At 40.8% G+C, this 12,563-nt stretch overlaps 1 protein-coding gene across 2 annotated transcripts in view; it reads right to left on the bottom strand.

Moving 5' to 3' along the window:
- Positions 1 to 205: 205 nt before the first annotated feature.
- The window catches only part of LOC115160682 (protein Wnt-10a), a 25,612-nt gene continuing 13,254 nt past the window's right edge, over positions 206 to 12,563 (bottom strand). For both annotated transcript variants that reach the window (XM_029710932.1, XM_029710933.1), the window contains exon 4: positions 206 to 2,263. In XM_029710932.1, coding sequence (XP_029566792.1) covers positions 1,802 to 2,263 — 462 coding nt within the window. In that variant the 3' untranslated portion in view covers positions 206 to 1,801. The remainder of the gene's footprint in view (positions 2,264 to 12,563) is intronic.

The following is a 12,563-nucleotide window of genomic DNA, read 5'->3' as shown; positions in this document are numbered from 1 at the left end:
TTGCAGTTTACAGCCTAGAGCATGAATTTTGTACTCACTTGAAAACAATAATGCAATTATTCTTTGGATTGTGGTGGTGTAGGCTAGTTTAGGTAGGATAATTGTATTGTCCCTAAAAAAAGATCACCGAGGGAGCTTTTAGAGTTGCGTGTCTCATGTCTTCACTGTTCTTTCATGCACCTGGCATCTCCTCTTGTATTGAAAATTGGTGCTGATTTGAATGTTTTTATGTGTGGTATGATTGCTACTTAGCATATATCAGATCTGGATAAATTATCCGCAGGTTAACATTTTCTGTCATGAATCTTGTTCTGGAGTTAGCTCTGCACTAGCTAGCACAGCCACAAAGTCATAAAATCTGATTTTAAACCTAACCCTAAACTTAACCCTAACCTTAACTACACTGCTAACCCTAATACCTAACTCTAACCTAAAATTAAGACCGAAAAGCATTTTTTTCCCCTATACATTTTTACAATATAGCCAATTTTGACTTTGCAGCTGGCCAATCTAACGGGACATCACTCAGTTCTGCCTTCAGGACAAGACAATATACGTCAACCTGCAAACGATCCACCTACCACTATTGTCACTATGAATGGTGGATAGATAGCAGTATAGACAGTTAGACTGGTAGACTATATTGACCTGTGGTATAATTAACGTGCGGAAAAGCGTAGTGCATAAGGGAAGTACCAAAACATCTTGATAGGGGAAGCACAAGCAGATGAGGACATTTGGCTAGGATGGAAGAAATCATATATTAAAATCTGCAAAATGGCGAATGTAAACCAGAGAAAAAACGCACTATACCCACCCCTGTGCCCAAAAGAAAAACTGCCCTCCTCTATTTTGGACCACCACCACAACCCAGTAAATTTCTAACTGTCCATTGAGTCAAACCTATGAGATAACGGTAGTGCTTTATAACATTGACTATATCTTAACAGTTAGTAGTGTGAAGGCAGGGCTATAGATGACCCGATTTTGCATAGACCAACCAACTGGCCCAGTCTTTTCATTGTTTCAGCCTTCCAGACATGAATCAGCTCCACCATTGCCCTCGGGCTGTTTCTCATGTCCATTCTGTGTACTGTAACTACTCATGTCTCTATCGCTTGACCATCTGATCCTCTGTCTTCACAACTCCATCCTTGCAAGAGAACACCCGCAACAGTCAACACTCTAGTCCACATTTCCTGCCTTTTTGCCAGTATGGACAAATGTACTGTTGTGAGGGACAAGGTAGCCATTTTGCAGATTGACATCTAGAATTGCCACATTTTGTAACCTGAAACATTACATAACATTCGAAATGAGTTGACATGGTTAACCTGTCGCTCTGAGGATAGCAAGAGTAGATGTAACATTCTGGAACGATCTCTAGCTTTTCCCAACTGCTGCTTGTCTTCTTCTTCTTAAATTACCGGAATCCCATGCAGTTGTTTTAGTCTAGAGATAACAAAATCCACCATTTGTCATTTTCGGGAAGCCTTGTTTAAATAAATGAGTGCTCAGTTATCAATATTATCCATAGTATTTCACTATCTTTAGTCTAATTTATCCTAAAAACACTTTCTGAGATGAAAGGCAGTGCAGATCCAGAGTCTCTGAACTATGGTGGTTGGACACATGCTATGCACACATTGATTGTACACCTCTTAGAACTGGCTACATTCCAGTCTTGTTTTCGTGCGATCCATTCTACTAATGGAAATGGCAGTCCATTGCAAAGGGAAGGGGTGCATTGCAGTCTTTCTCTGTTTAAAAAAAAGGTATATTATTACATTTCTGCATTTCTTCATTTGCAGACACTGACCCACTCTGTTATTCGACACTCTTCGCAGACCACGTAACAGCACCAGTGGAACTTGCAATTGCATCGTTCACTGCGGGTCTGCTGTAAAATGTTATGGCCTCGCCCGCAGCAGAGGCTTTCACAGTTGTCCATTTCGTGACTTGTCTTGTTACAGATCCTCCCTTGCGTTCCGGCCGAGTCGGACCGCAGATCCCTCTCGCAGAAGTCCGGGGACTTCTCAAAGTAGACCAGCTCGTTGAGTCGTCTGTGTGTGGGGTGGTGGGCGTGCTCCAGCTGGCCCGTGTTCCTGTTGTGGGCTTTGATGAGGGTGGCTATGTGGAAACGCTCCTTGAGCAGCGAGCCTACCACCCTGAACTCCGGTGTGACTTGCCAGCAGGTCTTCAGCTGGCAGCTTCCTGATGTCCCGTGGCATTTGCATTTCCGTCTCATGTGATTCATCACCACCTGCACAGAGGGGAACAGGGAACTGCACGTTAACATCCTCCTTCATCCCATCCTGTAGTAGGACACATGTTCCCTCATCAAATTAGGCAAATCATATAGACTGTGATTAGACTCCTCTTTCATTCTACAACTGGTAACATTAAGGACTTATAATTGTCACTAAAATAATTAGCTTGGCTTTTCTGCAATAATGTTTAACAGAAATAAACTTTATTTACACCATTTCTCACTCTAAGGTGGTGGAACTCCATTCCACTTGATCCTGGCCCCCTCTCCCAAAACGAGGTGTGTGTGTGCTTCATGTTGCTGAGTAACCAATTAGGCCTCAAACAAATTACAGGCATCACAAATATGTAGGTAGAGTAGCACTAGCCTAATATTGAGCGGTTTTGTACAGCCGAAGCTGTCCTGCAGTAGCGTTTTTTCATGACAATGTCAAGTTCACATCCCGACTGAGGTTGTCCCTCCCACACTCCCAGACCTCCCATTCTCTCAACAACGCACTCACCTGTCACTCTGAGTTATAAACTTTTAGATCCAATTACCAACAGTAAAAGAGGCCACCCTCAGCACTGACAGATGCTCCCTACACCCACCCCTATCAACAGCACAAGCACAAACACACACACCTTCAGCACTCACACATTCTACTCTCTCCTAGGCCTCTACCCAGCTGCCCTGGGACACACACACACACACACACACACACAAGTTTAGTTTGCTGAAAGCCAAAGGATTTACGTTTCTACTAGTACAGTATGTGATTCACAGCTGAAACGAGCTGGGGTGAAACTGGACTATTTAATGTGCTGGCTTCTCTTTCTTTGTTTTGAGATTGAATCTGCTGAAGAGCGAGGAGATCCCGAAACGTGTTTTCCCTTTGGATAGAAAGGAGTTGAAAGCCAACTTTATTATTCAGCTGTGTTCTGATCCATTAAACAGAGCGTTCAGACGGTTTGAGCCGAGGACATGGTCGTAGCCACTCTAAGACTAAAGGTCATTTTGAACAGTTGCCAAAGCAGATATACTTTGTGAAGAAGCAGGAATTTTTTTAAGGCTTGGGTTTGTGTGCTGTGGGTTTCCATTTCAGGGCCTCTTGTAGGTGTTCCCATTGAATAGAGAGAAAGTGCTATTCAGTGTGAATGAGAGTTGGAGAGTGATAAATTGACCCACTTGAGTCATCCATTAGGAATGATACGGAAAGAGAAACAACACCTGATCTCACTGGGGCCAAAGCTAACAACTATTGATCACAGCCCATTCAGACCAAATATCACAAACCTGGCTAAATACTTCTATGCTTCGTTTTTACATCAGCGCATTGGGTCCCTGAACTGCATCCTTCTGGCTTTATATACACCCTGTAATTACACAACAGTAACCCACTTAACCCTTTAGATACACACTGAACTGGCCGGTCTAATTGTATCTCTACTGTAGTTTTTTTTCATGAATTCTCACAATCAACTGTCTATCTAGTAGACTTGTTAACTACAAAAAAAAAACGTCTGGATGAAGCGATATCTTGGAACCTGTAAGCGGGGGACGCAAAGAACGACACACTAAAACGAGAGACGACTGAAACCAAAACGGGTATAAAACCTCAGCGCTGTTCACAGTTTAGGGAATGGGACCTGCCTGCTCATGTCATGAGTGGCCCGGTATGACATGACTGCGGTGATGATGATCAGATCAGCAAGCTTGTTCCCTTTACTCCACGCCGTGTCCAACCGCGCACCTGGGAGCATGAGCTGAGTCCACGTGCCTGTGGCATCGGGAGGAAGCGTGTGTGAGCTGCCTGCCGAGCCGAGCTGTCCGATAGGTGACTGACTGACGAGAGACGCTGACAGTGATTTAAGGAGCCCTTTTGGATACGGAACTGACTGACTGGGTTTTAGAATCTCACTCATAGGACCAGCGGCTAGACAAGCATGGAGGGGAGAACAGAGATCGGAGTACAGGAACTGTCTGATGCTCATATCTGTGTCTGCCATCCACTGATTAGCAACTCCTAAATGGCGCCCTACTCCCTATATAGTGCGCTACTTTTGACCAAAGCCGTATGGCCTATGGCAGGTATACTAAAGTACAATTTGAAAAAGTGAGGTCACAAATATTTCCTAGACGGCAAAGGTCCGGATGGATATTGTCATTTATCGGCGTAGTAACAAACCCCCTCCTTGCGACCCAAGAGACCCCAAACTGTTCAAACTGTTCCCACCCCCTCGTTTTGGCAGAGAGAACATTTAGCCATTTTTAAGCTCATTCCCTGCAATTCTACACATTTTGTCATGGGGCAGAGAGAGCATTTTTCAGTTTTAAAGTACATTTTCTGCAATTCTCAACAGGCTCAGAGACAGTTTCTATCTACAAGCCATCGCAGTGCTGAACACTTGAACTGGACTGACCACTTGCACTGACCCTCCACACTTTAGTACACATGCACTCACTCACGCACACACCCACACAGATATACACTCATCCACACACACACACCAGTAGAGGCTGCTGAAGGGAGGACGGCTCAAAATAATTTCTGGAACGGAGCAAATGGAATGGCATCAAACACATGGAAACCATATGTTTTATGTATTTGATACCGCTCCACTAATTCCACTCCAGCCATTACCACGAGCCTATCCTCCCTAATTAAGGTGCCACCAACCTCCTGTGACACACACAGACACACATATACATTCCTGCTACACATCACAACTGTTCCTTCCAGACTCCCCCTTCCCCAAAACAAGTGGACTATAAATTTTGCATTCCTGTGGAAGTACCCGCGGTCCGTATTGAACCCGTTCTGGGTCCGGATCCGGACCGCGGTCCGCCAGTTGAGTATTGCTGGCCTACAGTGTATAGGGATACCATTTGGAATGCAACCTAGCCTAACAATGGTCTCATTACTGACGCTCACTGCTAACACTGCCTGTCTTGTACAGGTATCACTCTATAGCAGGGTTCCCCAATAGGTGGTCCGCAGGTGATTTTATTTAATTAAAACATATTGGACATAAAAGACAGTAAAATAACTTTTTCCAAATGTTGTTGTGTTAGAGCCTGAATTTAAAATTGATTAAATTGAGATTGTTTTGGTCACTGGCCTGCACACAATACCCAAAAATATCAAAGTGGAATTATTATTAATATATATATTTTTTTTTACAAATGAATAAAAAATGGGAAAAAAAGTAACAGATTGGTTTAACAAGTCAAATAATATGTTGCATGGACTCATGGATGTCTTCAAATGCCTCGCAAAGAAGGGCACCTATTGGTAGATGAGTATAAAAAAAGCAGACATTGAAATTCTCTTTGAGCATGGTGAAGTTATTAATTACACTTTGGATGGTGTATCAATACACCCAGTCACTACAAAGATACAGGTGTCCTTCCTAAATCAGTTGCCAGAGAGGAAGGTAACCACTCAAGGATTTCATCATGAGGCCAATGGTGACTTTAACAGTTAAAGAGTTTAATGGCTGTGATAGAAAACTGAGGATGGATAAACATTGTAGTTACTCCACAATACTAACCTAATTGACAGAATAAAAAGAAGGAAGCCTGTAAAGAATACAAATATTCCAAAACATGTTTGCAACAAGACACTCAAGTAGCACTGCAAAAAATATGGTAAAAATGTTTACTTTTTTGTCCTGAATGCAAAGTATTATGTTTGGGGCAAATCCATTACAACACATTACCACTCTCCATATTTTCAAACATGGTGGTGGCTGCATCATGTTATGGGTATGTTTGTAATTATTAAGGACTGGGGAGTTTTTTCAGGATAAAAACATCCTAGAGGAAAACCTAAAAAGTCCAAATCTACTCTAGAGTTGCTTGCCAAGAAAACAGTGAATGTTCCTGAGTGGCCGAGTTACAGTTTTGACTTAAATCTGCTTGATAATCAATGACAAGACCTGAAAAGATCTGCTAGCAATGATCGACAATCAATTTGACAGAGCTTGAAGAATTTAGAAAATAATAATGTGCAAGTGTTGCACCATCCAGGTGTGGAAAGCTCTTAGCAATTTACCTAGAAAGATTCACAGCTGTATTCACTGCCAAAGGTGATTCTAACATGCACAGTATTGACTCAGGAGTTGAATACTTACCTATTCAAGATATATTTGTTTTATTTTTCATTATTTGTTTTAATAAAGGTTTGACTTTTTCTTCATCTGACATTATTTTATGAGTATTTTGTGTAGATCGTTGACAAAAAATTGACAATGAAATCCATTTTAATTAAACTTTGTAACACAACAAAATTTGTAGAAAGTCAAGGGGTAAGAATATTTTCTGAAGGCATTGTATCTGTTTGGGATTCTTGCTGTCAATTTGCGGTGTACAAATGATTTATAACAACGTGCCGCCCCTCCGACTCCGCTCAAGGAAAAATCGTCCCAAAGCTGAATTTAATTGGGGACCCCTGCTCTATATTATATTCACACAATAATCCATCATGTTTACAACACATACTATATTATACATGGTAATCACTGTCAGATGATATAAACAAACAATACATACAGTATTTACAGTAATACCAAAGGCTGCTACCTCTGTATTACAACTGTATCATCTTAGGTAAAAATATAAAACGATTCTTTGGCTGTCCCCATGGGAGAACCCTTTGAAGAAACCGTTTTGGGTTCCAGGTAGAACCTCTTTTTCATTTCATGTAGAATCTTTTCCACATTAGGTTCTACCTGGAACCCAAAAGAGTTCTTCAAAGGGTTCTCCCATGGCGACAGCCAAATAACAATTTTTTTCAAGTGTATCGCCTCGATTTGAATGCCCTCTTATATGAGGAAACATTAACGTCCAACTGCACACGGTCATATCCTCCAAAGGCCTCTATCTCAGGCCTTTGACTGTCAGTCTCACTGAAAAGTGTGTGTTACATATGTAGGTCTTATAAACTAACACTGTAGTTATGCAAAGAAAAAAAAATGTACTTTGAAGTATTTGCCCCCAAATTCATTGGCAGACCACCGTTAGAAACACACATCTGGGCTGTTTTAATTGGGGAAGAGTGAGACAGACTCCTCTATAAACCAGCCTCAGACAAAGATCAAATAAGACATATTGGTAGCAGAGTAGGACCACAGGCAAAACTAGGTATTACATGGTCTACAGAGCACTCAAACGCGTCACTATCTCTCTGTCCCAAATACAGCGCAGGGCCCTGGTCAAAAGTAGTGCACTTTATAGGGAATAGAGTACCATTTGTGACGCAAGCCATGCTCCTTCCTTTATCAAATGCTGTGTCTGTTTAATATTGTCATCATTCTCAATCCCCTTATTCCTGTCATCCTTACTGTGTCATTAAAAATGGGATTTAATAGTCTATTAAAATGTTATGACCTAAATGGCTTCTGTTGACTGTCTTACTTGTGAATTGTTACTGGTATGTTGTCTGTCTTCAATGGGATTAACAGTACGATAATGACGCAATGTTTAGCAAACATGACATTAAATTATGAAGTTAGCTACAACTACTAAGATATTTGTGCTAAATATATCTGTCCTGGAATCGTAAACAGACATTTTTACGAACAAAGTTACATTGCACACTGCTTTATGTCATTCCACGTAACAGCAACCATAAAGGGATGTGAAGCCCCGATTTCAAAGAACATAAACAAACCCACGTCGTATTAAGTTTCAGCATCACTTAAGTAAATCAAACACAAGTCATCAAAGAACGGTTAAGACGGCGACACGCAACAACTGACACTAAACAATCATTTCATCTCAGAGTAATAAGGAGACCAAATGAGAACCTTCCACTACACACCAATCATGTGCAGGATTACTCTCTGTTAATTGTACACAACATTCACCGATCCAATTTGGCCTTCCTAGTAAAATTCTATCCATAAAGTTTCAGTTTCCACCTGCGGTGCTTTAACAGTGGTGCACATTTGTTCTGGAGGCCAATGGAATGCTCCCTCTCCTCAGATGATGCTGCATGCCTCTAATGGAGATCCAACAGGCAACCATAAAGGATTTACAAAGACAGTCAATGTGTAATAAGCTCTGCTACATATTAGAGAGAGAGAAGAAAAAACAGCATCATTAATCTAAATATACAACATAAAAGCAGAAAGATAATTGTCACCCACAGCACCAGCCGCTCAAACAAGCTATCCCGAAGGTATAAAGAAAGGCTCAGTTTGTGTTCTCATGAAATTACCTGCATTTACATGTAAATGTGTCCGTCTACTATCTTAGCACATTGCTCATACTCATGGCTGTGAATACAGGCATGCTATGTGAAATGATGTCAGCGTTTGTGGTGGGTGTGCAGTTCCAATTGAGTGATTCCAATGAAAATATTGTTGAAAGGAATTTACTACCATTGCAAATGTCTCCATGTTGTCGACAGCCACTGTAAACATTTAATCACGCAGCGGGGATCTTCAAAACTATGTTCCGATCAATCATGACATCATTATACACAAACATACTGATGGGCAAGGGCGTAAGTTTGTGTTGGATATTGGGGGGTAGGGGTCAGGTTCAGGTTCAATCGGTTCCCCTCTAAGGGGGTCTGGGGGCAACGCACCCCGGGAGATTATTTTATATATATATATATATATATATATATATATATATATATATATATATATATATATATATATATAGATAGATATATATATATAGTTGTGAAATTATTGTTTGAATTTTGAAGGTAAAATACATCCAAAAATGTCCTGATAATTTGGTCAATATACCCCAATCACAACTGAAACACCAATATGTTTCTATTTTACTTTAAACCGCGTTGTTACTCTTAACTGTTCAGAAAATCACCACCACACCCCTTCTTTTTTAACTACATGTAACTGTCAAAACCCATTATTCTATTTGTGTACCCTTCACCACGGGTCAGATCTTCAATCTCAATTCACTTAAATGCGCCAAATACCTGTTTTAGCCTGTCACTGCCAGAAATTAAATTTTTGCATATTGTGTCATTGTTGAGCACAGCCACGTCTTCACAACCAAATGACAACCACATGAAATCAGAATGCAGGCAACAGCATTTGTTATATCACTTGGGATACAGTCAGAATAGATGAGGAGTTGAACCGAAAGTTCCAATCTGTGTGCAATGTAAATTGCTGTGCAATGTGCTTTACCAGACTGCCTTATAACTCAAATTCTCACCTGATGACCTGTTCATCCTCTCCCTGCCTCAACATGGGCAGTGCTCTCCTTCTCTCACTCTCTCTATTGCCTGTCTTTGAACCCTGCTATAATCATATGACCAAATACCATTATCATATACAAAAATAGCTAGCCTTAACAATGATGGGGTTAGCTTATTAACATGAATTATATTCTGCTTTTATTAGCTAAATTATTTATTTACTGTCTGGCAATAGGTATAGCTAGCTAGCTGACTACATAGTACCAGTATATTATTAATGGTATAGTAGCTAGCTAGCTATGTAGCCTTTCATTAATTTACTTACAGTCCTCTGCACTTCCCCCAAAAATCGTATGTCCTGCACTTTTCTCTTCTTTGGCATTGGCACCTCCATTAAGGGCACTAGCTATTTTTTCACTAGAGTGAACACTGACTCAGAGTGCTGCTCTTCTAAAACTACAGATGAAAAGGGAAAGGGGAAGATCCAGATACTGTGGTGCTAGCTTTGGTACTAGCTTAACTAGCTAGATAACGTTATCCTAGCTAAAATAGCCAACCTAACATTGCATCACTCGGTATAAAACTATTTTTACACAAAATGATGTCATTACCAATAGTTCACTAGTTACACAAAAACGTAGGAATACATCTATGAAATGTTCATGATCTTTTACTCAATTTAAACTTTCTAAACATTCATACATTGGAGCGCAAACACCACAAAGAGAAAGAGTGAGAGGGTAGTGTGCGATGCTGAGCTGTTACTGCAGACCAAAGAAATACAATGCAGCCCGATGAAAAGGGAAATTAGGAGAAACTGCAAATTTCTGTTTTTCTTACAAGCAGTACTCAACTCTTTTTCCCTTTACCATGAACCGGCCAGCTGCCTCTGGGGACCAACCAAAAGGGTATTTGGCAGTGGGGGGCTCCAAAGCAAAATAAATCCAGTAGCTGCCTGGCGCTTTACAGTAGGGAAGTGTTTTCCAATCAATTAAACTCATCATGTTATATTATCGGGGGGGGGTTAAATTGACCTGTTACTAATATTGGTGGGGGTCACGACCCCCCTTACCCTGCAAATTACGCACCTGCTGCTGCGAAGTAAATTTTGCTAAACGTTTGTTTAAAATAAAGAAAAGATAAATTAGTCAGAATGAGAAGGATGTGCTTCTTTTTTATAAATTTTTTTACTTTTCTCCCCTGATAAACTTCTCTGAAATCTGTATTTGTGGGGAAGGAAGGGCGAATCTCTTTACTTTCCGCCCTGTTTGATGTCTAAAATCTTTTGCTGGGTTTAAACATCTGTTTCCAAACAGCCAGCAGCCACTAATTAGAGCTTTTAACAAGACTGAACGTCGTGAGAACCAGAGGGTGGGCATGAGGCGACATGTATACACCACTTTTTTAGGGGAGGTGTTGGGGGAGGTGGTAGAGGGTATGAGGTATTATTTGAGACCTCACCTGTCAGTGTTTTCGTTTTGATTTGGGGGGCTTTCTGCTCTGTTTGAAGTAATCAAGGCACTGCCCTGGCTGCATTCATCTAACGATGCACCACTCCCTGAGTCATAATGTACCTCTGACGTCTCTGTACACTACTTCAGTATATTACATTTACACCTTCAATTGTTTTCTTCTCCCAGTGTAGAACTCATTAAAGCGTTGATATTTTGAGGTGTGCTAAGAAAACTGCACTCCACACGCCCAAAGCATTGTGCAACCTGATCTGAGAGACGACTAGCAGATGCACAGACTCTGCAGCATTGAACGCTGGTCATATCTGTGTCAAAACACAGCTCAGATACTCTACACTGAGTTCATTGACACTGTTCACAATAAACTCAATTCCAACTAGATGAAATGGAGCTTTACAGAAATACATTTGAAGATACAGCTCCTTCAAATTACACAGCGCAACTGCTGATTGACGTTCTTGTGAATCTACTTGTAATGGAAGTTTTTGTTTCATCTTATGTATGTGAATAGTGCCGTTTTTCTTGGCTCTCCTTGTGATCCAAGAAGCTGTCTCCAAAAAGCGGTTTTGACAGTTTCAAAGCATTTCCCAGTAGCAGCAGGTAACGTTTCTAACACAATCAGCTACTGTTGCCAAATAGGCCTCTTGGCAAAAACAGAGCTTCAATGTGCCCAAACTATGAAATCTTCCCTGCAACATTTCACACTGAGTGTCGAATATATCAAAAGTTAGTAGCTAGCTATACCTTTCTATCTTTCCTTTGTTGATAGATTTTTGTCATAACACTGCAGCTTCCTAAAACCAAAGGGTGTAACATTGATCATATATCGTCAATCTTGGGATCCAACTAAGAACAGCAGCCTCGTAATACGTAAACATAGAAACTGTTGATTTGGAAATTATATTATTCGTTTTTTTCAATGTATGTCATCTGATTGTACAGTATATCACTGGCCTCTTGGACTTTTCCAAAAAACAAATGGTGTCATGGCTTATTGTGTCTATGCTATGGACAAACTCATGGGTCACTGTGTAGGGCCGAGCATGGCTGTATCACGCTGCACATGAGAAGCATGACTATCATCTGAGGCTCTCTATCTATCTTTCTCTCCCTGCTTCGCTAAGTAACTCCACAATTGTGTTTTGTCTGAATAATCAAGGAAACCAGAAGTAAACTGATGGAAAGATACAAGACCGAATTACTGAGGAGGAAGCGTAGAACAATGAGCAATTTACTACTCCTTTTGTTTATGGCAACAGTGCTGCCTGGGAGCATACAGAACTTATCGCTGTCATTTAAATATCAGTGTCCAGTGCATCAATAGTAACAATAGGAAGTAGAAATACTACTAGTATTAGTAGTTGTGGTAATAGTAGTAGCACATTTACATTTTAGTAGACGTTCTTATCCAGAGCAACTTACAGTAGTGAATGTATACATTTCATTTCATACATTTTTTTTTCTGTGCTGGCCCCCCTTGGGAATCAAACCCACAACCCTGGCATTGCAAACGCCAGGCGTTGCAAACACCATGCTCTACCAACTGAGCTACAGGGAAGGCTGTAATAGTAGCAGCTGTAGTAGTAGTAGTTGTTGTTGTTGTAATAGTGTAGAAGGAGTAGTAGTAGTAGTAGTTGTTGTAATAGTGTAGAAGGAGTAG

Source organism: Salmo trutta, chromosome 24 (genome assembly GCF_901001165.1).
Source record: "Salmo trutta chromosome 24, fSalTru1.1, whole genome shotgun sequence".
Lineage (NCBI taxonomy): Eukaryota > Metazoa > Chordata > Actinopteri > Salmoniformes > Salmonidae > Salmo > Salmo trutta.
Note: the sequence above shows the minus strand (reverse complement) of the source record. Positions and strands in the feature narration are given on the sequence as shown.